The 22,649-nt window shown below is 38.6% G+C and overlaps 1 protein-coding gene across 2 annotated transcripts in view; it reads right to left on the bottom strand.

Annotated features, from left to right (window-relative positions):
• jmjd1ca (jumonji domain containing 1Ca) overlaps positions 1-22,649 on the bottom strand; it is a 74,197-nt gene that overhangs the window by 49,171 nt on the left and 2,377 nt on the right. For both annotated transcript variants that reach the window (XR_013800062.1, XM_079633366.1), the window contains exon 2: positions 14,271-14,438. Coding sequence is in view for 1 of the 2 variants with exons in the window: in XM_079633366.1 (XP_079489492.1) it covers positions 14,271-14,438 (168 nt within the window). In the remaining variant the exon portion in view is untranslated. The remainder of the gene's footprint in view (positions 1-14,270; positions 14,439-22,649) is intronic.

The raw sequence follows: 22,649 nt of genomic DNA, 5'->3' as shown, positions 1-22,649 counted from the left end.
GATCCTTCGGCTTGACGACAAGTTCCATAATTCCGCTTATCCGTCATCAACCTGCGCCTTTGTTATTGTAAGAGGTTAGCGACCCCTGAAAAAAAGTACATATTGTAGCTTTAAGTGTAATATCTAAATAAATTTTACGTACTAAAAAAATTTCATCATTTACTCACCCTCATGTCATTCCAAAACCAGTAAGTTTTTCTTCTGTAAAACATATTATATTTTGAAGAATGTTGGAAACCAAACAGTTTTGGTGACCATTAACTTTCATTGTATAGACATTTCTCAAAATATCACCTTAAATGCTCCACAGAAGAAAGAAAACCATACAGGTTTGGAACGGCATGAGGGTGAGTACCGTAAATGATGACAGAATTAAAATTTTCGGGTGAACTATCGCTTTAAGTCTTAGTTACGAGAAATAAAGTTGCAATTACGTGAAAAAAGCTGATATTTTAAGATATAAAGTTATGAAATAGAGTAACAATTCTGGAAAACTAGCTTACCATCCTATTTATTTATTTTACTCTGTGGAAGAAACTAGCTTCCATAAGTGTGTTTATAAAGCCATTTTTTCCCATGAGACTTATTGGCTGAGCGATTTAAGGTTTTACTGTCCTTACATAATCAAAGCCTGAACCACACACATCACATTCAACACAAGATCAAAATCTGGACCACAAAAGCGCATGGGATCAAACTTTGGAAGCCTCATTTACAATGATCACCCCAGCACGCACACGTACACGTACACACACACACACACACACTACTTTTCCCTCTCCCTCTGTCCTTTCATTTCTCTCTCACTCGAACACAATCTAGGTCACACACCTGCTGAAGCGCGGCCATACACCCTCTTGGCAGAGCACACAGTGTTGCCATGGTTTTAGTGTGTGTGTGTGTGTGTGTGTGTGTGTGTGTGTGTGTGTGTGTGTGTGTGTGTGTGTGTGTGTGTGTGTGTGTGTGGAACATTAAGACTTCATTAAGCCTTTAAAGCTGCTTGGGTCTGTCTCTACACATGCTTTGAGGGACAGAGAGAGAGAGAGAGAGAGAGAGAGATTGTGTGTGTGTGTGTGTGTGTGTGTGTGTGTGTGTGTGTGTGTGTGTTGCAGGAATGCAAGAGCTGCTATATTCGCTTTTGAGACCATTTATATTTTGTGTGAAGAAGGATATGTGTATGTAATTAGAAATGTCTGCTTAGCACAAAGCCACATTTAGGAATACTTCATAAAACAGGTCAGAGTGCATGTATGCATGAGCGCGCGCACACACACACACACACACACAATCAAACAAGCAGCAGTCCTTGCTGATTGAAAAAACAGATAAAACACAAACAGTTAGACGGTAATTGTCATATCAGTCCACACCCACTGACAGAGAGAGAGAGAGAGAGAGAGAGAAAGAGAGAGAGAGAGAGAGAGAGAGAGAGAGAGAGAGAGAGAGAGACACTGGGGGAATAACAGCAGTGTTGATCACTGACCCTTGGGCTATGACATACTGACACGTGTCTCGCCACAGTAGCTGCTCTTTAGCCCATGCAGGATCAATTTCAGCTCGTCTCTTCTGTAAATAATATGCGCATTTTCACTCTACTGTCCTGAACTTGTGTTCAACAGGAAGAAGAAGAAGAAAAAAAACACATGACAAAAATTATATAATTAAATGGAGAACAAGACTTTTTTTTGAGAAGTCTAGTCAGATTTGACCCAGGAAACTCGTGCTCCTCGAGAGTCAATGTCTCACGCTGAGGTCACAAGCTCGACATTTCAACTTTCAGTACTCCTCATCAACAAGTCCACATTATCTAAGCTATCCACCTGCATTTTATAGCATTACACACTTACTTCATATTTCACCTAAAGAATTTTATGAAAACGATCGACAAATTTGATGTTTAAATGAAACCTCCCATCGAGCTTTAAAAGAGCAACCTATACGAGTACTATTGTCTTCTGAAGAGCTCCTAAATGTTTCACAGCAACAGAAAGTGTCTCTGAGTTGTCCTGCTCGGTTCTCTCCTCTCTCTCTCTGGGTAAACGTGACCTTTCGTGCCTGTTTTTCCCCTCTTGGCAGGGCTTCGGTCACAGAGCTGGTTCTGGATGAAGAACTGTCTCTGCTTTGAATTTCTGATCTAGAGATTCAGTTAATACTTTCTTTTAAGTGCTCGACTGCATTCAAACTGCTCGGATTTAGTGTGGAAATCTCACTCAAGCGGTCTTTCATGAGAAATATTTTATTACGGAAAAAAAATTACAACACTGTTACAGTTTACTATATTTGTATTTTTCCAAGAGTTGTTTTTGCTAAAGGGAACCTTCAATTTCCCTTATATTCTCATTAAATGAGAAGGTCAAAGGGTCAATATATATTATATATATATATAGTTGGTTTATATGTTTATACACTTTTACATTTTATATAGGTTGCTCTTTCATAGTTCAGAAGACTCTGAATATGAATATTATTTAATATTCCTTCAGAGAAATGAAAGCAGATTTAAATATTGGCATATAGTAAGAGTATAATGCGCACATTTTTGGATATTTTGAGAATATGAAAGTTTGCAAACTTTAGTTATGTGCTTTTGTCATTCTTATCCGTTTTTCTTTTTAATATATTTTTAGCTTTAATTTGTATTTATTTCAGCTTTAGTCATTTTAATACTTCAACTTAAACATGTTATTGCAGTTATTTGCCAAGAAAATACATTTCTAATAGTTTTTTTAAAGTTTGTTTTTCATCTAATATTTAAACAGTTTTAATTTGTTAATAACAACAACACTGAAATAACCTAATTGATTTTGATGTTATTTATATTCATATTTTACTGTACTTTAAACTCTTGAAATTAAAGAGACATTGGATTAACATGCAATATGGGTATAATTTGATAAAAATGTACCGGCTCTGTTAAACGGCTATCATAGACCAGTTTTAGTCTTGTTGTGTTCGTGTGGTTTACTGAGCTTCTGTTAGGTTGTTGAACTCACTTTAATGGTCAATTTATATTGTAACGATGTGATAAGACTGACTGTGATCTGATATTTCACAGCAACATGAGCACAAACTGAGCGCTAGTTGCCTTCCCTCTTCATGTTCAGCCAGTAACGTACGACTGCACATCTCTCTTACTCTAATTCATGGCATATCTGGGAAATAATGTACTCTACGTGTTGTGGGAATTAGGTTTTTTAATGATACTTATTGTCAGTATCATTAAACACACATTCCTAAAAACAAGAAAGTAAAGCCCTGAGAAAACATGTTCAGGGAAAAAATCTGAAATCCTAGGAATGTAGTATGAGTGCTGACTCTCGCACTTTGCTTCATGACAAGAAAACAACAGAACAAAGCTTGTAGGCTTTAGATATCTCCCAAATTGCACAATAACGGATGGTGAGGTTCTTACTCTTTTCTTTTTCCTCCTTTCGCTCTCTCGCTCTGTTTATGTGTGTGTGTGTACTTGTGTGTGTGTCAGAACCCTCTTTGTTTTGGCTCTCCAAGAGGCTGACACACAGCCAACAGCAAGACAGAGCCTCAGTGTGTGTTTGAAAGAGAGAGAGAGAGCTAGACTCTAGACAGACAGGCAGGGAAAGAGAGTAAGTGTGTGTGTGTGTGTGTGTGTGTGTGTGTGTGTGTGTGTGTGTGTGTGTGAGTGAGAGAGAGTGAGAGACACACAGGGAAAGAAAAAAAGTGTGTGTGTGTGTGGTGGGCAAATTTATGACCAGCTGAGTGAGTAATAGTGAATGCACTTCCACAGAAATGACTCTCTCTCTACCACACACACACACACACACACACACACACACACACACACACACACACACACACACACACACACACACACACACACACACACAAGACCGGCGGTAAATATGTACACATAAAAAACAAATAGATCTGCCAGCCATAAATAGAAGATATAAACATACATCATACACGACCTTTGCTCTGCTCTACACACAAGCAAAACTAACACACACACACACCAAACTTGTGGTAATGTACACACAAAATAAAATTTGCCAGTCATAAACAGAACGTTGTATATGAACTTTTCTTTCTACACACACACACAAACACACACGCGCGCGCGCGTGCACACACACACACACACACACACACACACACACACACACACACACACACACACACACACACACACACACACACACACACACACACACGCTCTCTGCTGTGGATCTGCTTTGTCTCTCTGGACATAGTTAAGTGCACGCACGCACACACACACACACACACACACACACACACACAGTAATGGAGTCACTTCCTGACTGAGTCACATAACTGATTAGTCATTTGGCAGCTAGATAGGCATGTGCATTTGAGTGTTGAATATGAATAATTGTGTTACAGTAAGGGATGAAAATCATTAGAGGTTCGTTTTGCCAATGGACAGACTGATACAACTGGCAGTGACTCTGAACAGAGTGAGCAACCTGGACAGCATTTCTGGGCATCATAAGTAGATTTAGATTTGAACATTTGTGTATGCACTTATGATGTCCAGAATTGCTTAATAAAACACTCAAAAATACATTGTATGAACAACCTGATGACCAGAAATGCTGCATAAAACATGCATCAAATATGAACTTCTCCTTTGCTGAGGTAACACATCCACCTCACAGGTGTGGCATATCAAGATGCTGATTAGACAGCATGATTATTGCACAGGTGTGCCTTAGGCTGGCCACAATAAAAGGCCAATATTTGGCTGCGTTTACACTTGGCATTAACATGCGATCACCGTGATCCGATCAAGCAGATCGGATCATTAGGCAATCAGGACACCGTGCGTTTACATTAAGGTTCAAATGTAAGGTTGTAAGGTTCAAATAAATTGTATTTATTGTCTAAACTGCGTCTGGTCATTATTTTCTGACAGCACGTGGGGAGACTGGGCGGGGATTTAAATGACGTCCACCTGTGAATGCAGACACGATGGCTGGATTGCGTTTACATTACACTGAGATCCCACAATGCGTCCTCGACTACCTCCGAAACTGGACACACTGATCGGATAGCATTCCGTCTTTTCAATGTGTATGTGGACAACATCCAGATACAGGTCGCATGTTAATGCCAAGTGTAAACGCAGCCTTTGAGATAGGCCTTTTGTGTACATAGTCTTCGATCTTTGAGTTCAGTTCATGAAAAATAGGGGGGGAAACAAAAGTGTTGCGTGTATCATTTTGTTCAGTATAGGTTGGATTTAAAAAAACAAAGCATTCAAACATTTAAATTGAAGATCCACATGCTCTGATGCCTCAAACCGGTCAATCAAACACACAGTATACATTTTTAAAAGAACAAATAAAACAGAAAAATGCTGAATTAAACGTATGAAAGTACAAATATAACGTTCAAGCCTATGATACCAAAAATGCAGTCTGAGTAGGCAGATCACTGAGAGAGAGAAGATATGACCAGACATTTGTAAAGACACACACATAAGCGATGCAGGACAGAACATGACGTCCATCAAGGATGAACGTGGAAACATCAGTTTTTATCCACTAGTTTAACTAAATATCACCAGATTTATTTCTGGAAACAGACTGAACTCAGTTTGGTTTGTGAGGAACTTGAGATTGATGCGTCTTCTGTGGCTTTCCTGAATCTGCTGTGATTCATTAAAATGACATTTGGGAAAAATTAGTATGTGTGTGTGCCACTGTTTGTGTGTCTGTTTCCGCTGCGCGCACACACACACACACACACACACACACCGTGAGTGTAAGCAATCACAGCGCAAACAAACATCAGTGTGTGTGTGTGTGTGTGGTCCTGTCTCTTCTTAAATGATGACATCATTGGTGCTGACTGGAGCTCATCACACACAGGCTTATAATCCCTTAACCTGGATCTATTTAACCACCTGCCATTACAGACAGCAGAATCATCAGAGAGAGAGAGAGAGAGAGAGAGAGAGAGAGAGAGCGCGTGTGTGTGTGTGTGTGTGTGTATGTGTGTGTGTGTGAGTGTGTCTAACACACAGCAGAGCACCGACACTTATGTAAACACTGTGGGGTGATGTGTGTGTGCGAGACGGAGAATTAGTGAGTGAGAGAAGAGAGAGAGAGCTCGTCTGGTGGTAGATGTCGACGTGTGGTTAGACCGTTACAGGCACGGTGCCAAGAACAGGCGAGGGGGCGGAGGGTCTCTCTCACACACACACACACACACACACACACACACACACACACACACACACACACACGCTAAATATAGAGTCCTGCCGAGGCTTCAATCTCACACATACACATTGTGAGACGAGTCAAAGCATGAGATGAAACAAATAACAACATGTAGAACACTATGATTCCCGCGGTGTGGATCCAGTCACTAGAACAGAATTTACTGTATAAAAGGTGCGGACACATTAGCTAAAAAAAATTCAGGCAAAACAAGGAACAATTTTCCATTGTCAATAGTGTAGCAATGTATGAAGTAAAAAAGTCACTATAACACTATATAAAGCAGCTTTCTGTTGGACAGATTTCAATGACCAACCTGTGTGGGGAACTTTTCGCGCCTTTCGTTCGCACGGATTTCTATTGAAATGAGTGTAATTTGCGAAAACTCAAAAAAAGATGTAAATGTGCCACGTAATGTCTTGGAATTTAGCAACAAAAGTAGGAACGTACAATTAAATAAACTGAGATCGCAATATGGATTAGTGTCTGTGATTATTACACTGCAAAAAGAAAAGTCTACAATGTTTGTCTCAGAGTGAATAGATGAACAGTTTCATTTACACATATACTTAAACATGCGTGATGTTTATAGTGATTTATGAATTAATTTAATTACAACAGTTTTTGATGATAAATTTGTATTAAATCATAAAAAAAGAATATATAAAGATACAACTGAATTTGTGGAAAATAAAAACCAATTTCATACACTGTAAAAAAATCATAGTTGTTTACATCATTCGTAGTATTTACACCAATAATCTTTGTTTTATTTACAACTATGACATTTATTTAACGTTTTTAATGTTTGTTTTTTCAGTGTAGGGCCCTATATTTTCTATAAAGTTTCATGATTAAATTTATTAGATATGCTTATTAAATTATTAAAATTTAATTACACCATTAAAATTTAATCCAGAAAAATGTATATGGAAAACAAAGAATTTTGGGGGAAATTTCATTGGGCCCCTAAAAATGGACGTGCATGCTTTCTTGTGAAGCTCTCGTGAAGTTTCATCCAAGTAAAAAAGTCGGAAACATTCATAAAGCGGGAAACCAACACCGATGAGAAAGAGACCCCAAACCCCCAGAGGAAATAAACTTCCTAGGACACACAGAGCCGTGCACACAGACGTGCGGTTGACCTGTTATTCTGCGAGGTCACAGAGTAATGTAAGCTCTGCAGCTGGTACATAAATATGACTTCGAGAGCAGAGTCCAAGGTAACTTGACACAACTCTAAAGCTGTGTATAAACACACACACGCACGCACACACACACGCACACACACACACACACACACACACACACACACACACCTATTTAAACTGTATTCAGACTGATGAAGTGTAGCAAGAGACGGCTTTCTCTGTTCTGTGCTCTGCTGGTCTCTGGGAAGGTAGAGAGTGAATAAAATGGGGAAAAAAACAATGAAAAGAAAGAGTGTCGGTCTCTCTCTCTCTCTCTCTCTCTCACTCTCTCTCTCTCTCTCTCTCTCTCTGCTGAAATGATGGCACTGCTGTGCAGCATCCCTTCGGAAATAAATCTGATGTCACGCTCTCGTGAAATGTGCACACGTTCACGTACATCACACAGTGAATCATGAATGCGCACTGAATGCTCAGTCTGTGATATTACAGCTTCATATGCGCACGCTCTCTGAGGAATACTGTGTCATATATAATTTATATCACAGAAAATATATTTTATGCTTGCTCACCAAGGCTGCATTTATTTGATCAAAAAGCACAGTAATTAAAACAGTCAAATTAGTAATCTTGTGAAATAGTAGGCCTATTGCAATTGAACTATTTTCTATCATAAATTAAAATGTAATTTATCCCTGAGATGCAAAGCTGAATTGTCAGCATCATTACAGTCTTCAGTGTCACATGATCCTTCAGAAATCTAATATGCTGATTTGGGGCTCAAAAAACATTTCTTATCTTATTCAAAAGAACAGCATTTATTTGAAATAGAAATCTTGGTTACACTTTATTTTAAGGTGTATGTGTTATAGTGTATTAATTATACATTTAGGTACTGGGTAATAATAATTAACTACCGGTACATGTATTACTGTAGGGTTAGGGTGTGATGTGGTTAGTTGCATGTTTTGCTCAGTTTATAGCAATTACTATAGTAACTACATGTAACAACTGAGACTGTAAAATAAAGTGTTACCGAAATAGCATTAAAAAAGTTTTTACTGTCTAGTTTGACATCAATATCATTAAAATACCTTTCAAAATAATTTAGTGTCCAGCTGATAAACGATGAAAACATTCACAGCCAATCAGAATCGGCATAAGTGCACTTATAATAAAAATAAGGTAGGGTTAATGCCCGACGAGGTGTCCATTGTCAGGTTTTAATGGACGACGGCGAGGTGTGAACCGGCCGACGCACAGCGGAGGACGGTTGCCTCCGCCGAAGTCCATTAAAACCTGACAATGGACACCTCGAAGGGCATTAACCCGCTTATACCATGGTCACTTGCCAAATAACACATTTTTAAAACATTAGTTTATATTTTAATTAGTTTTACAATCGAAATCTAAAGTTACAAGTTACAAACAATAACTACGCCTGACAGTTTATTTAGGTGTCCTCTATCACTTTTTAACGGACACCCTGCAGCCAATCAGAATCGAGTATTCACCCAGACCATGGTATAATAAGTATTATTGTCCGTTATTGTGGATGCTAATGTTATCATGATAGTTATCTTTACAGGTATTGTTCTTGCTGTGAATGGGCCTTAAAACTATTAATTTAATAATAATTATTATTTATTAATACAAAAAAAGAATCATTAATAACTAGTTACTACATGTACTTAATATATATATATATATCATACTGACACAAAACTATATATTACACAAAAAATGACTCAAATAAATTCACAAATAAAATAATTAGAAAACACGCATTAGCCATTGAATAAGCTGTCAGATGGAACGACAACGATAATCAGCCAATGCACAGTCCAAGTAGGTAATCTCATAACAGTCTGAATACTTAACCTACTAATATCAGCCGACCACTAATTAACATATGACCATTCAAGTTTACATTAGTAAGATTCTTAATATTGCACTGATATTTAAAATCTTTATATCAATATATTTTTATTTATGTGTTCATGCACATTATTTTCTAAATAGCTCAATTAATGAAGAAGCAGTTTGTCTAAATAAGATGCAACTGAAACAATTATTGTGATGTATTGCAAGTATATTGTATTGTAAGATACTTTATGATACACTAATTGGTCAAAAAAAGTGCAGCCTTATGAACGAGAGTGTGAACAATGCCGCATTTATTTTGCCGAGGTTATCAGGGATAATTTACATATAAAAGTTTTAAAGGTCAACAGATGTTTAACAGTAAAAGGAAAATGAAAATAAATTACAACCTCTCTGGCAGAAGAAATCCTGATTAACAAATGATTTAACATTACTTAACAAATTATGTTAAATCAATGTTAAATTCCCAACATAGTTTTTGGGTACAATATCAACTTTCGTGTGTCTAAAGTCATAATCCCTCTCATTTCACAAAATCCCCTCACCTCACATTCTTGTAAAACTGCAGGTCTTTTTATTTTCATAGTGTCAATAAAAAGGACCGTAAAGGTCAAAACATCTCTTACCATCTGCAAATATATACACACACACACACACACACATGCGCGCACACGCACACACACACACACACACGAAAGTACAAACACCTAATCTGTTCCCCCTCCCGACACGTTCAGTCTCTCTCTCTCTCTCTCTCTCTCTCTCTCTCTCTCTCTCTCTCTCTCTCTCTCTCTCTCTCTCTCTCTCTCTCTCTCTCTCACACACACACACACACACACGTCTTGTTAATGGTCTGTCTGTCTGACAGTCACGCACACACACACGCGCACACACACGCACGAGCACACACACACACACACGCTTTGTTAATGGTCTGTCTGTCTGACAGACACACACACACACACACACACACACACACACACACACACACACACACACACACACACACACACAGACTGGCTTTCATCCCGTGAGTGAGCGTCTGTCTCTTCCTGTCTCTTCTAATCTCCCTTTCTCTCTCTGACAAGTACACTGACATACATGCAGTGTTAATTTTTGACAAAGAAGGTTGGATAGTGATAGAGAAAAGAGGGCCAGGGAGATTATACTAGAAAAAGAGAGATAAAGGGAGAAAAAGGATGGTGTGTGTATGTGTGCAGGTCACTGTGATAGAGCACCACTGCTGACTCAGTGGTATTCTACAGCAGAGAAAGTCACAAGCAGATCTGTGTGTGTGTGTGTGTGTGTGTGTGTGTGTGTGTGTGTGTGTGTGTGTGTGTGTGTGTGTGTGTGTGTGTGTGTGTGTGTGTGTGTGTGTGTGTGTGTGTGTGTGTGTGTGTGTGTGTGTGTGTGTGATAGAGAGAGAGAGAGAGAGAGAGAGAGAGAGAGAGGAAGGGGAAAAAAGGAAACCAGAGTGTGTCAGTTCAACCCACAGGAAAATGTATTGCTCAGAGGTTCTTTCATACCGTACCGTAGAATATTGTGAAAAGGTTTTCATAAGCTGTAAGCCATAATCATTAAAATTATACCAAATAAAGGCTTGAAATATCTCACTTTGCATGTAATGAGTCTATATAATATACTAGTTTCACCTTTTAAGTTGAATTACTGAAATAAATGAATCTTTGCACAATATTCTAATTTTTCCGAGTTTCGAGTTTCACCTGTATTTGCACATCATGTAATTAAGGATTTACTAATCAATAGTTCAAATATAAATTCGTTTGTCATATATAGGGAATTAATGATCATGTATGTTGCTGGAAGCCAAAACAACAGCGCCAATTTCAGTTATACAGTCACCAGAGTATCACTTATTTTATAATGGCTTCAAACATGGTTCACCACATTACAACTATTTGAGTCTAAACAAGTCTTCCAAAATGTGAAGCCGTGTCTGCAGACTAATGCCAGACTAATTCATAATTTCCCCAAAATATTAACTATAAAACTGTTTTCAACATTAATAATAAAACCAATAGGATCCAACTTGTGTGTGGGAGGCTGAGGCAGGCGTGTGTCATTGAGAGTGAAATAAAATAGGAGCGAGAGGTGTTAAAAGGAGAAAAGAGCATGAAAAGGGAAAGAATGAGGTGAGTGTGTGTGTGTGTGTGTGTAGAGGCTGTGTAAAATTGCTCTTTCATTCTCAGATGTTGCTGCAGAAATACCTTTTATACTGACCATCCTGATGTATAAAAACACTGCCCATCTCACACACAGGTTTGCACTGTTTTATCAGACACAGCTATAAACACATAGTGCTCTGAATAGAGGAAGGTCACACACTCACACACTCCTTATCTCTGCAACCTGTTGACCAAACAGAGCTCTGTTGCCACGGTTACCCACTCCACGTAACGCAGAGTAACCCATAGGAAGACGCAGTCAGCCACGGTGACATGGCGTCATAAATTAAGTTGCATAACGCGTGATTGTAGAGTATGAGCCGTAGTGGCACAACTGACTGCTTGAAGAAGAGGTAACGTGAGGTAAGGTAAGGTCAACTTATTATTATCCCCAAGGGGCAATTTGTTTCACAGCCAGCAGTAAACCATATAATCGGCAAGAACAAACACTCAACACCACAACACACAAAGAAGAAAGGAGACGGGGGAAACACTTCCATACATAATTTATCTAGTATCATTTTTAAAAAACCAATGGCAGCTGGATTTTTAAATCTATTAGTCCATTAGTAATAAAAGCACTGTCCACATTAAAAATCACAAAAGCTTCTGTAAAAAATACCTACGCTGGTGGGCTTTCCTCAAAAGTCAACTTTTCATCTATTACAGTATAAGGTGTTTAAACTGATGTACAACCTCAACAGCATGATCATTAATAATGACAGGAGAGATGACTGTACGATTCTTCCCAAAATCTATAATCATCTCATTAGGTTTTAATACATTGATGTCCAAAAAGGAGAAAATGCACCAATCAATAAAAACAATTCCCTCGTTTTTAAGGAGGGAAACAATCACTGAATCATCTGCAAACTTAAAGGGGTGGTAAAATGACATTTTCACAAGATGTAAAATAAATCTCTGATGTCCCCAGAGTGTGTGTGTGTGAAGTTTTAGCGCAAAATACCCCACAGATATTTTTATATAGCATGTTAAATTGTCACTTTTTGAGGGTTTGCAAAAACGCACCGTTTTGTGCCTGTCCCTTTAAATGCAAATGAGCTGCTGCAGAGGGTGGGGTTTCAAGAGCTCGCGTGTGTGTGTGTGTGTGTGTGTGTGTGTGTGTGTGTGTGTGTGTGTGTGTGTGTGTGTGTGTGTGTGTGTGTGTGTGTGTGTGTGTGTGTGTGTGTGTGTTAGCAGCTGCGATTACCTCACGCAGACACACTAAAATGACTTTAATGTTAAAACGGAGTCAGACAATGATGGAGAGACTCAAGAAGAAGTGACAACATGTAGAAGCAACAGGACGTCTCTGAATGGTTAGTTGATGAATTTATGTTGCTGATGTGTTGTTATTAACTATCTTCAATTAGGATATTCTGTCATGGTAATCTATAAATCGCTCGTATAGGAACTGTTGTGAGATGCACACAGAGTGACTTTCTATTGCATGTGAAAAGATGGATGCTAAAGTTTGAGCTGACACACAAATGTACTCTAATACAACAACTCTTCCTCTTCTCAACATGGACTGCGTGTTCAGGGGGCGGGGCTAATGTACATTTTAGGGTTGGTGATGTCACTAACCCGGAGGAATGTCGTGTAGTCCCTACCAGCCGTTTGCTGTAGTCCTTTTCTTTAAAAGCAAATATCTTCCTTTGCTTTGAACTTTGAACGTTGTAACTTTGCAGATGTTGTTTATGCTCAAACAGCAACATTACACACTAACTACAGTTAGAAAAGTGAAATCATACTTTACCACCCCTTTAATGATATGACGCCTCTCTAGTTGCGTTTGACACTGGCATTTGTATAAAGCACAAATAAAAGAGGTGAAAGAACACATCCTTGCGGTGACCCGGTAGAAGAAAAAAGTACATCAGATAAAACACTGTTTACCTTCACACGTTGAGACTTATCGGTTAAAAAATCCATCAGCCAACACTGTTTTTTTATTTTTATCTTTATAACGCCGATGGCAGCTAATGACACAGTGAGGACATGTAAAAGGGGACACATCAGCCAGTCAGTTTCTAGCAGTGGAAACCAGTATGAAAACAAGAGCCCATCAGTTTCATTCATTCTTTGCTGAGTCACTTCATCAGCTTGATGTTCATTAATAATAAATAATAAAATAATAAAAAATAACAAAATAATAAACAAAGACACATTTGTATTTGTTTTTTAAATAAATAAATGAATTAATAATAATATATAAAAATGTATTTATATTAATTTGTGTTTAAATAGAAATATGTATTAAATAGCTGTATTTATTAATATTGTTTATTTATTTATATGTGTCGCAGAGAGCCTACGTGTGTGTGTGTGCGTGCACGTGTGTGTGTGCGTGCGTCTATGTAAAAATATTATTCATAAAAAAAACAATAGTAATAATAATATATCTAATATTTACATTAATGTTTAAATGAAAATATTTATTACATAGCTTTATTTATTTGATATATTACTACTGTTTAAAAGTTTGTTTGTTAACAATTATAATTTGAATGGAAGTGTATACATACACATATATACGTACCCTATATAACAAATGAAAACGTGTATTTTTCAATCATTCAATAATCATTTCGCAATCAGTCTCTGCTTCTCATCTCATATATTTAGATACATATGAAATATAGTCATATTTTTATTACACAACATCTCCTTAAATAAAAACAACCAGACTGATAAAGACCCCAACTCTGGCTGCATAAATCCAGTCAATCAGTTTCAAGCTCTTGCCATTTCTGCGTGTATAATATGCATCAGATGGTCTGTGTATAGTGTGAGTGGCAGCACTTTCAGGGTCTATGTGGACTCACCAGGGCGGGTTGCCGTCTCCTCTTCTCCTGGGCGCTGCCGCTGCCGTTTGAGCCGGTTCTTCTGGCGGCCCAGACCAGTTCCTGCTCCAACAAAACCACCTCACATTCCTCTCGAAGTCTCCTCCACTTCCTCTCCGCGCTCTGCTCGCCGTCCCAGTGCACACACACCTAACGTATAGAGACAGAGAGAGGGTTGGTAATTTGCAAATGTATGTGCAGACACAGAGGTACATGTGCAGACGCATACACAGAGCATATGTGTTCACAATTAACTTGATTGATGCAGCTAATTAATAAACCATTCAAAAGTGATAAATCTAGTAAATTAGAAACAAATGTCAACACACCAAAAGCATACGTAACCACATAACTACTTGCACACAAAAGCCTGCTTACACGCTCACACACAACATGAAACCGAAATTAAATCGATTACTTATGTTGATGATGAAACAATCTCAGACACACACACACACACATCAGATCACACAATGATGTCCATATCACTCCAGCTCAGAACCAAGAAACAAATTTTCATTTATAGGTCTGAATTCACTCGTATTTGTCACCCAGTGTCCTCACAGCGTCACAAGCGCTGCTTCTGATGACTGAGCCAGACAAAATTAAAACTCACTCAACGGCTGCAATGAGCCATCCAGCTCTACTGCAGCTTGACAATATTGCTCAATCTGTGGCAGATCTGAATCACAAAGTCACCAAACAGAAACTCACTATTAATACAGCACTGATCTAGCCCCACTCGCAGTGATTCAGAATACATGGTAATTAGCAGGTAAGGGTATAAAGAGGTGAGTATCTATGCTTCTTATCTGTGGTCCGTGTGGAAGGAGAATCCAGCAGGACTGGTAATAAACAGATATGGGTTGAGCCGACTGACATAAAATTTGAGAATTATGAGTGCATTTGGGTGTTTATTTGAATGTTTTATCAAGTATTTTTAGCATTTAAAGTTTACTTTAGAATTTTTTTTTGTTTTTTTTTCAGAATATTTCAGACATTGATTCAACCTTTCAAACGTATGATCCAGACTGTTGAATTTAAATCATTTCGGGCATTCGAAAATTTTATTTGAATGTTTAAATGCTCAATTATGCAAATGTGGGTGTCATATGTGCATTTAGAAATTCGATATGAACATTTGAATGATCGATACAGAAGTTTTGGATATCATAGGCCTTTTTAATTTGAACGTTTGAATGTTTGATTCTGTATTATTTGGCCAGCAAAGGCACGCTTGAACATTCAACTCAAACTTTTAAATGTTCAATAAGACAATAAGATGCTTTGGGTAAAAGTGTCTGCCAAATACATACATGCATGCTAATTAGAATATTCAGCATTTTTGGACATTCTGGGTATTTTTGTATGTTTGATTTAAATGTACGATTTAAATGTTCAAATTTAATGCTCAAATGTTTGACTAAGCATTTGATTAAACATAACTGCATTTAGAAGTTTAATTCAAATTAAGAATATTTTGGACAAGATTAATTGGATCGATCAAATTATTGACTCATAATTTGAGCACCGTATGTGCATTTAAAAGTTCTATTAAAATATTAAGATATTTTTGCACTGTATCGGCATTTGACATTTTTTTAATTATGTGATTTTTGGCATTATAGGCACATTTCAATGTTAACCTTAATGATGCTATACCATAGGCATAATCAAAGGTAACATTTTATTTTGATAGACTTTCATTCAGACATTTTACTAGAGGCACATTTACTACCTCTCTGTGATTGATTGGTTCTGACTTGCAGCATTTTCGTGTTTTCAGATGAGCAGGAAAATAGTTCTACTACCCAATTATCCACTAACATAGGTTATCATCCAATCCAATGCATATTGTATGCATTAAATTCCTTGTCAAATAAATACTCGACGTCAGTATCGATACTTCATATTGATACGCCCATCCCTACTTGGTACCTAAACCGAGGTGGTACTAAAAAAAGTACTAGGTACTGTACACAGTGGAAAACCCCCCAAATGTGAGCCATACCGAACTGTACCATACAGTGGAAAAGCACCATAATAAATAACTATAAGTACCTTTGCAACTACATGTCAACTACAAGGTTGTTGAGGATGAATGGCATTTTTTGTTTTTTTGCCCGTTATATCATGATTTAAGAACGGGTATGTTTGAGAGAATTCAATATAAAAAGCCTGATTTGTTTTGGATGACGGATGGGGATATGTTGAATTGGCTTTTTGAAAATGAAATCTATAGTCTGGCTAGATATGCGGAAAAAGCGTGGAAACTTTTTCCTAAAGTCAATTTTTTTCCTAAATTGACGTTGTCTTATATTGTGTTATATTGTATTATATTGTGAAAATGATGGTAATGTATTGTGTATGATGTTCATCTTTCTATGTTCTTTGTTTCATGGTCATCTTTGTGTATTATTTTTGTTGTATGTCATTAGGGTCTTTTAAGCCTATTTGGGCTGGGCATATAAGTGCAAGACACTTTAATAAAAAAAATAATAATAATAAAACAAGCCATTATTATTAGTAGAGTGTCTGCTTAATATCTGCTAACACTTTATTTTGATGCTCCCCAACAGACATTCTCCTGACTATAAGTAACTTTGCAACTAGTATATCAACTAACTACATAAACCTAACCTAACAGTCTACTAAAACTCTAATGAGAGTTAGTTGACCTGTAGTTGCAAAGTTACTTATAGTGAGTAGAACGTCTAAAGTGGACTAACAAGTGTGTGTGTGTGTGTGTGTGTGTGTGTGTGTGTGTGTGTGTGTGTGTGTGTGTGTGTGTGTGTGTGTGTGTGTGTGTGTGTGTCAGAGATGGTTTGTCTCACACTCTACACTCTACTGTTGTCATTGGTCAAGATCCTCAGAGTAAGAGAGAGAGAGAGAGAACAGACAGGAGAGAAAAATGACTATTTTTGAGTTGCTATGCTACCAACATCACCGTCTCCGTCTCTCTCTGTCTCTCCATCTCCCTCAACTCCTTCTTTTCTTTCAGCTGTCTTTCATCCTCACCTTTCCCCTTCATCTTCTCACGGTCTCTTTCACACAAAGACACACTCAAACTCTCTCTCTCTCTCTCCCAGTGTAAGGATGCGTGTCGGACACTGAGGTGATTTACGTGCACTCTTGCCATTATCTCTGAGATGTGTGTGTGCCTGTCTGCCTGACCGAAAGTGTGTATAAAAAGGGCGAGCGTGAACGGAAAACAGCAATTATTCATTTAGAGGAGATCATTAGTCATAGAAACCAGTCCTGCTGCCTTTTGAATCCACACACACACACACACACACACACACACACACACACACACACACACACACACACACACACACACACACATTTACACTGAGCTTCATCTGTCCTGCCAATGTGAAATGTGTCTACCATCACGTTAGGTTGTCATTTTTCACAGCGGCTGTTTTTTCTGCCGTGTGTGTAATTATGATGATGTATGTGTGCCTTCTTTGGGTGTGTGTGTGTGTGTGTGTATGTGTGTGTCTCAGATGGTATTTACAAGATGTGAGTGAGCTAACAAGAGGCTTTCTATGTGTGTGTGTGTGTGTGTGTGTGTGTGTGTGTGTGTGTGTGTGTGTGTGTGTGTGTGTGTGTGTGTGTGTGTGTGTGTGTGTGTGTGTGTGTGTGTCAACAGCCGAGCTGTTCGGCCATGAAGCGCCGACAAGCTGTAACAGGTCAGAGAAGTGCTTCACACATACAGTCACATGGGCGCACACACACATGCATACAAACTCACAGGCACACCTGCAAATCAACTCAAGCATTGCATACTCACACTTCTGCAGTATCTCTTATTGACAGACTGCAGGAGAGAAACATTTACACACACACACTCTCTCAGTAAACACTTCCCTGAGGCTTGTGGGAGGGAAACATTCACCGGCATCAGATTTCAGCCTGGACCACAGCCAACGCTCAGGCAGAAATGTGCTCATAGCATCAGCATTCTCACACACACACACACACACACACACACACACACACACACACACACACACACACACACACACACACACACACACACACACACACACACACACACACACACACACACAGCCTTCCTGTCTGACAAACCACACACTCTTTTTTTACGGGTGGTTTTCGTGAGATGTACGTGTAAATATAATATTCAGCTAACCGTAATAATCTGTTCCAATCATTTCTGCAACACAAGCGAGGAGTGAATGAGATGGGTCTGGTTGTGTTCCTGATGAAACCGACACTGTGTGTGTGTGTGTGTGTGTGTGTGTGTGTGTGTGTGTGTGTGTGTGTGTGTGTGTGTGTGTGTGTGTGTAAGGCGAGAGAGAAAGAGTCTGGGGAATAAAAGCATGCTGCCAACATAGTAGAATGAGACTATCATGTGACTTTGTGTGAGCGTGTTCGTGTCTGTTGTACATACTGTCTTTAGCGCTGAGTGCAAACACACACACACACACACACACATTCACAAACTCTGTGATCCATGGAGGCGCCTCACTGATCAATAATTTACTGAGCGGAGAGAGAGAGAGGGAGGAAAGGTGGGCGGGTGAGAGAGAAAGAGAGAGATAGAGAAAGACAGACAGAACAAGAGAGGAAAAAAGAGACAGATGAAGACAGTGAAAATGCGAGTATGTTTATAAAGTGAACGCACAGCTACATGAACACACAATGTGTGACGGACATGTTAAATGACAACAGCAACAATCTCCTATATGCCATTAAAAAATGTCAAAGGTACTTTAAAATGTCATTATAATTCTGTGTAATTTACAAAGATTACATTGCAAATGAAACACTGATAAGATAAAAAGTATTTAAAGAGTAATTTATATTCATTTGAAAAAAAATTATTATGCAATTAAATTAATGTGCAACACGAACACTGTAATGTAAAGCAAAATATTTTCATAAGTAAACTGATCTCATAGTACTATGTGATTAATTAGCTAAATGACATGCATTATATAGTATGATCTGAACCCGTTTGAGATGAGGGTCTGGTGGATGTGAGCGCTGGAGTGTGTGTGGTTAGGTGTGTGTGTGTGTGTGTGTGTCATGAAGGTGTGACCCATAGACACACTTCTAGTGAACATAATAATGACTTGATGAGCTAGTTTTAGTGTGTGTGACAACAGAGAGGATATAGTGTCCTTTAATATCCTCATATTATTCTATAAAAGCAGCAGCGGGCCTTCTCTCACAGGAGGAGTGAGCGCTGGACACCAGTCCCGTGACTGTGTGATTCTGTCATGCATAATATTCCACAGTTTAAACAAACTCTCTCTCTCTCTCTTCTGTCTGCCAAACACACACACACGCTCTCTCTCTCGCTTTCACACTCTCTCCTCCGCACATATAAAGACACGCAAACGTTCACACAGATACTGTGAGAGCTAAAGAGACGAGCACGATTACACAAACATCCGAAACAACCACACATACGAACTCCCCGGGGCCCTAAAATCAAAAGACAAAGATGATTTCACAGATTCTGCAGGACTAATAGGAGATTCTCTCTCACACAAATACACACACACACACACCACACACACACACACACACAAATGCAAGTAATGCATCATCAGAAGGAGAAATGACAGAGTGGGAGTTAAAACAGCTTTGTATAGTCGTGTGTGTGTCTCAGCAAAGCTTAGATCTACAATCACACAGCCTGAGCTGGACTTCTTATGCATTTCAAGAGATAAGCTACAGCGCGTAGTACGCACACACACACACACGCGCGCACACACACATACACACACACACACACACAAAATCTGTCTGCTCTGCAGAATCACACATTGCTTCCCTGGCACAGCTTCAAACCATCTGCCAAAGGTCAAGGGTCAAATGAGAAGAACGCTGTATATAGAGCACACCGACACACATTTTGCAGGCAGACAGACTTAGAGGGTCACAAATACATATAAACAAGAATTCACACGTTAGGTCAACAAGGCATTAGAAAGGGAGAGAGATGGTTTAAAAATGTTTTCCTTCTCTCCGCATGAGCTGATGAAATTCAACCCGTGTCTCTGACACTGCAGAACCATATATCTGTGTCGGTGTGTGTGCGTGTGTGTGTGTGTGTGTGTGTGTGCGTAGACAGACACACACACGTGCAGAGAGCTGGAATACGGCCCTCAGTGTGAACACATGCACGGATGGGGAGGGGGAGAGGAGTGCTTAAATAGAGCACAGTACACACACACAACCAGAGAGAGAGAGAGAGAGAGCGACAGAGAGAGAGAGAGAGAGAGCGAGAGAGAGAGAGAGAGAGAGAGAGAGAGAGAGAGAGAGAGAGAGAGAGAGAGAGAGAGAGAGAGAGAGAGAGAGAGAGAGAGAGAGAGAGAGAGAGAGAGAGAGAGAGAGGGGAAAAGACAAGACAGAGACGAGGCCAAGCAGAGACATCTGGCTTTAGTTAATGCAGTGCCGAGCAGAATTAGAGTACTATCAGAGCGAGTCGATAAAACACACGCAGATGAAATTAATAAATGTCTGCATCAGACAAATGATATCACAGGATGAATATCACTGCAACATACTTGTGCAATCCAAACAGAAACACTGTCTGCACAAATAAATCCATCATAACTGTGTCTCAATTGGGTTAGATTGCAATATAGATTATTTTTATAAGAATATAAAGCGGCCGAGAGATATTGTGAATATTGTTATGGCTAAAAGGTATGATGAGGAGCATTACAATATATACACAATCACATTATAGGACTGTCTATTTGCTTCTCAAAGTCAGAAATCTAATTTAAAATGACAGATTCGAGCTAAATACATTAGGTTACACCAATCCTATTGGCAATAGGCTATACTATTTTATGTTTGGGCGAATCAGTGGCTAATTGTTATTAATTTTTACAATCATCGTAAGTTTTCGGATCTGCTTACATCCCAGTGATGTTAGGAGTGGGGTTTGGGATGCACCTTCATGCTTACTTTTTAAATAAAAATTGTACCACCTTGTAAAATAGCTACATTTTCCGGTGAGATTGTTATAAAGGGTCATTTTAAGGTCAGATCGGTAGAAATAGCCCCAATAAAAAAAAAAAATTTGTTGTTGTTTTTTTACATATGCATCATTATAGACTGATTTAAGTTTTTCAAATATTTAAAGGTTAGTTCGACCTAAAATGAAAATTATGTTATTTTCCCTCATATCGTTCCAAAGACGTTCGTTCATCTTCGAGACACAAATGAAGATTTTTTTACGAGGCCTAAATAAAATGTGTACTACAATATATGAAGTGATTGTGTCTCATCAGAAGACTTGGATTAAGCCACTTGATTAATATGGATTATTTGTCTTTATGAACTTTTTTAAGCATCAAATATTTTACTTCCAATGGATGAACAGAATCTTTCATGTTTTATTAAAAACATGTTCTGAAGATGATGAACGAATGTCTTTGGAACAAGTGAGGATATGATGATAGAACCTGCATTTTTGGGGAAACCAGTCCCTTTTAAGTATATCTGAAGCCATTATATGAATTACTATATTTAATTTTTCTAAATTTTTCTACATTTTAATTCATAGCTGTTGACATCTTTGTAATTGTTAGTTTAAACGGCTAGTGTCCCATATTGAACCATCAGCATCCAAACCTGCAACTGTTCTATATCACACGTTCCTTTATTATCCCCATTAAAAGTTCCTGTAGTTTTAAAACTAAAAATAGTACACAAGCTGTCAAGCCAGGACACATTGTAGATTGTTGGAAGTTAAAGTAAAGCAGCGCTTGTGGTAAACCCATGAGAATACAGTGCAGTAAAACAACAGGTTGTGAAGGAGATGAGAAGCATTAGGAGATATCTCTCTGTCTGTGTGTGTGTGTGTGTGTGTGTGTGTGTGTGTGTGTGTGTGTGTGTGTGTGTGTGTGTGTGTGTGTGTGTGTGTGTGTGTGTGTGTGTGTGTGTGTGTGTGTGTGTGTGTGTGTGTGTGTGCGTGTGTGTGTGTGTGTGTGTGTGTGTACACTAACACGGTAGGAGGTTGTAACTCAGGGAAAGCTGTCAGTCACACGGCTAAGCCTCTGTTGCCACGGGGACATTGTCTAGCCAATGGTGTAAAAGATATGAATCCCCAAAGACAGATACACACTAACACACTTGCAGCGCTTACAATCTCATGAAACACAAACACATATATACACCAGCAGAGGAAACCGACAGCTGTTCTGATAAACAAACCAAGCTCTCATGTATATTCCCCAGCTTTAAAAATACAGCTATAACACCAGAGAGATTCTTCATAGAAGAAACCGAGGACACTTTATAATAAATAGCCTACAGTACTATAATAAGATTACAGTTTTATCCAAAATAATTGACTTCACAGAAGAC

The sequence above is a fragment of the Phoxinus phoxinus genome, assembly GCF_949152265.1.
Source record: "Phoxinus phoxinus genome assembly, chromosome: 13".
NCBI lineage: Eukaryota > Metazoa > Chordata > Actinopteri > Cypriniformes > Leuciscidae > Phoxinus > Phoxinus phoxinus.
This window is presented reverse-complemented; position numbering and strand designations above follow the sequence as displayed.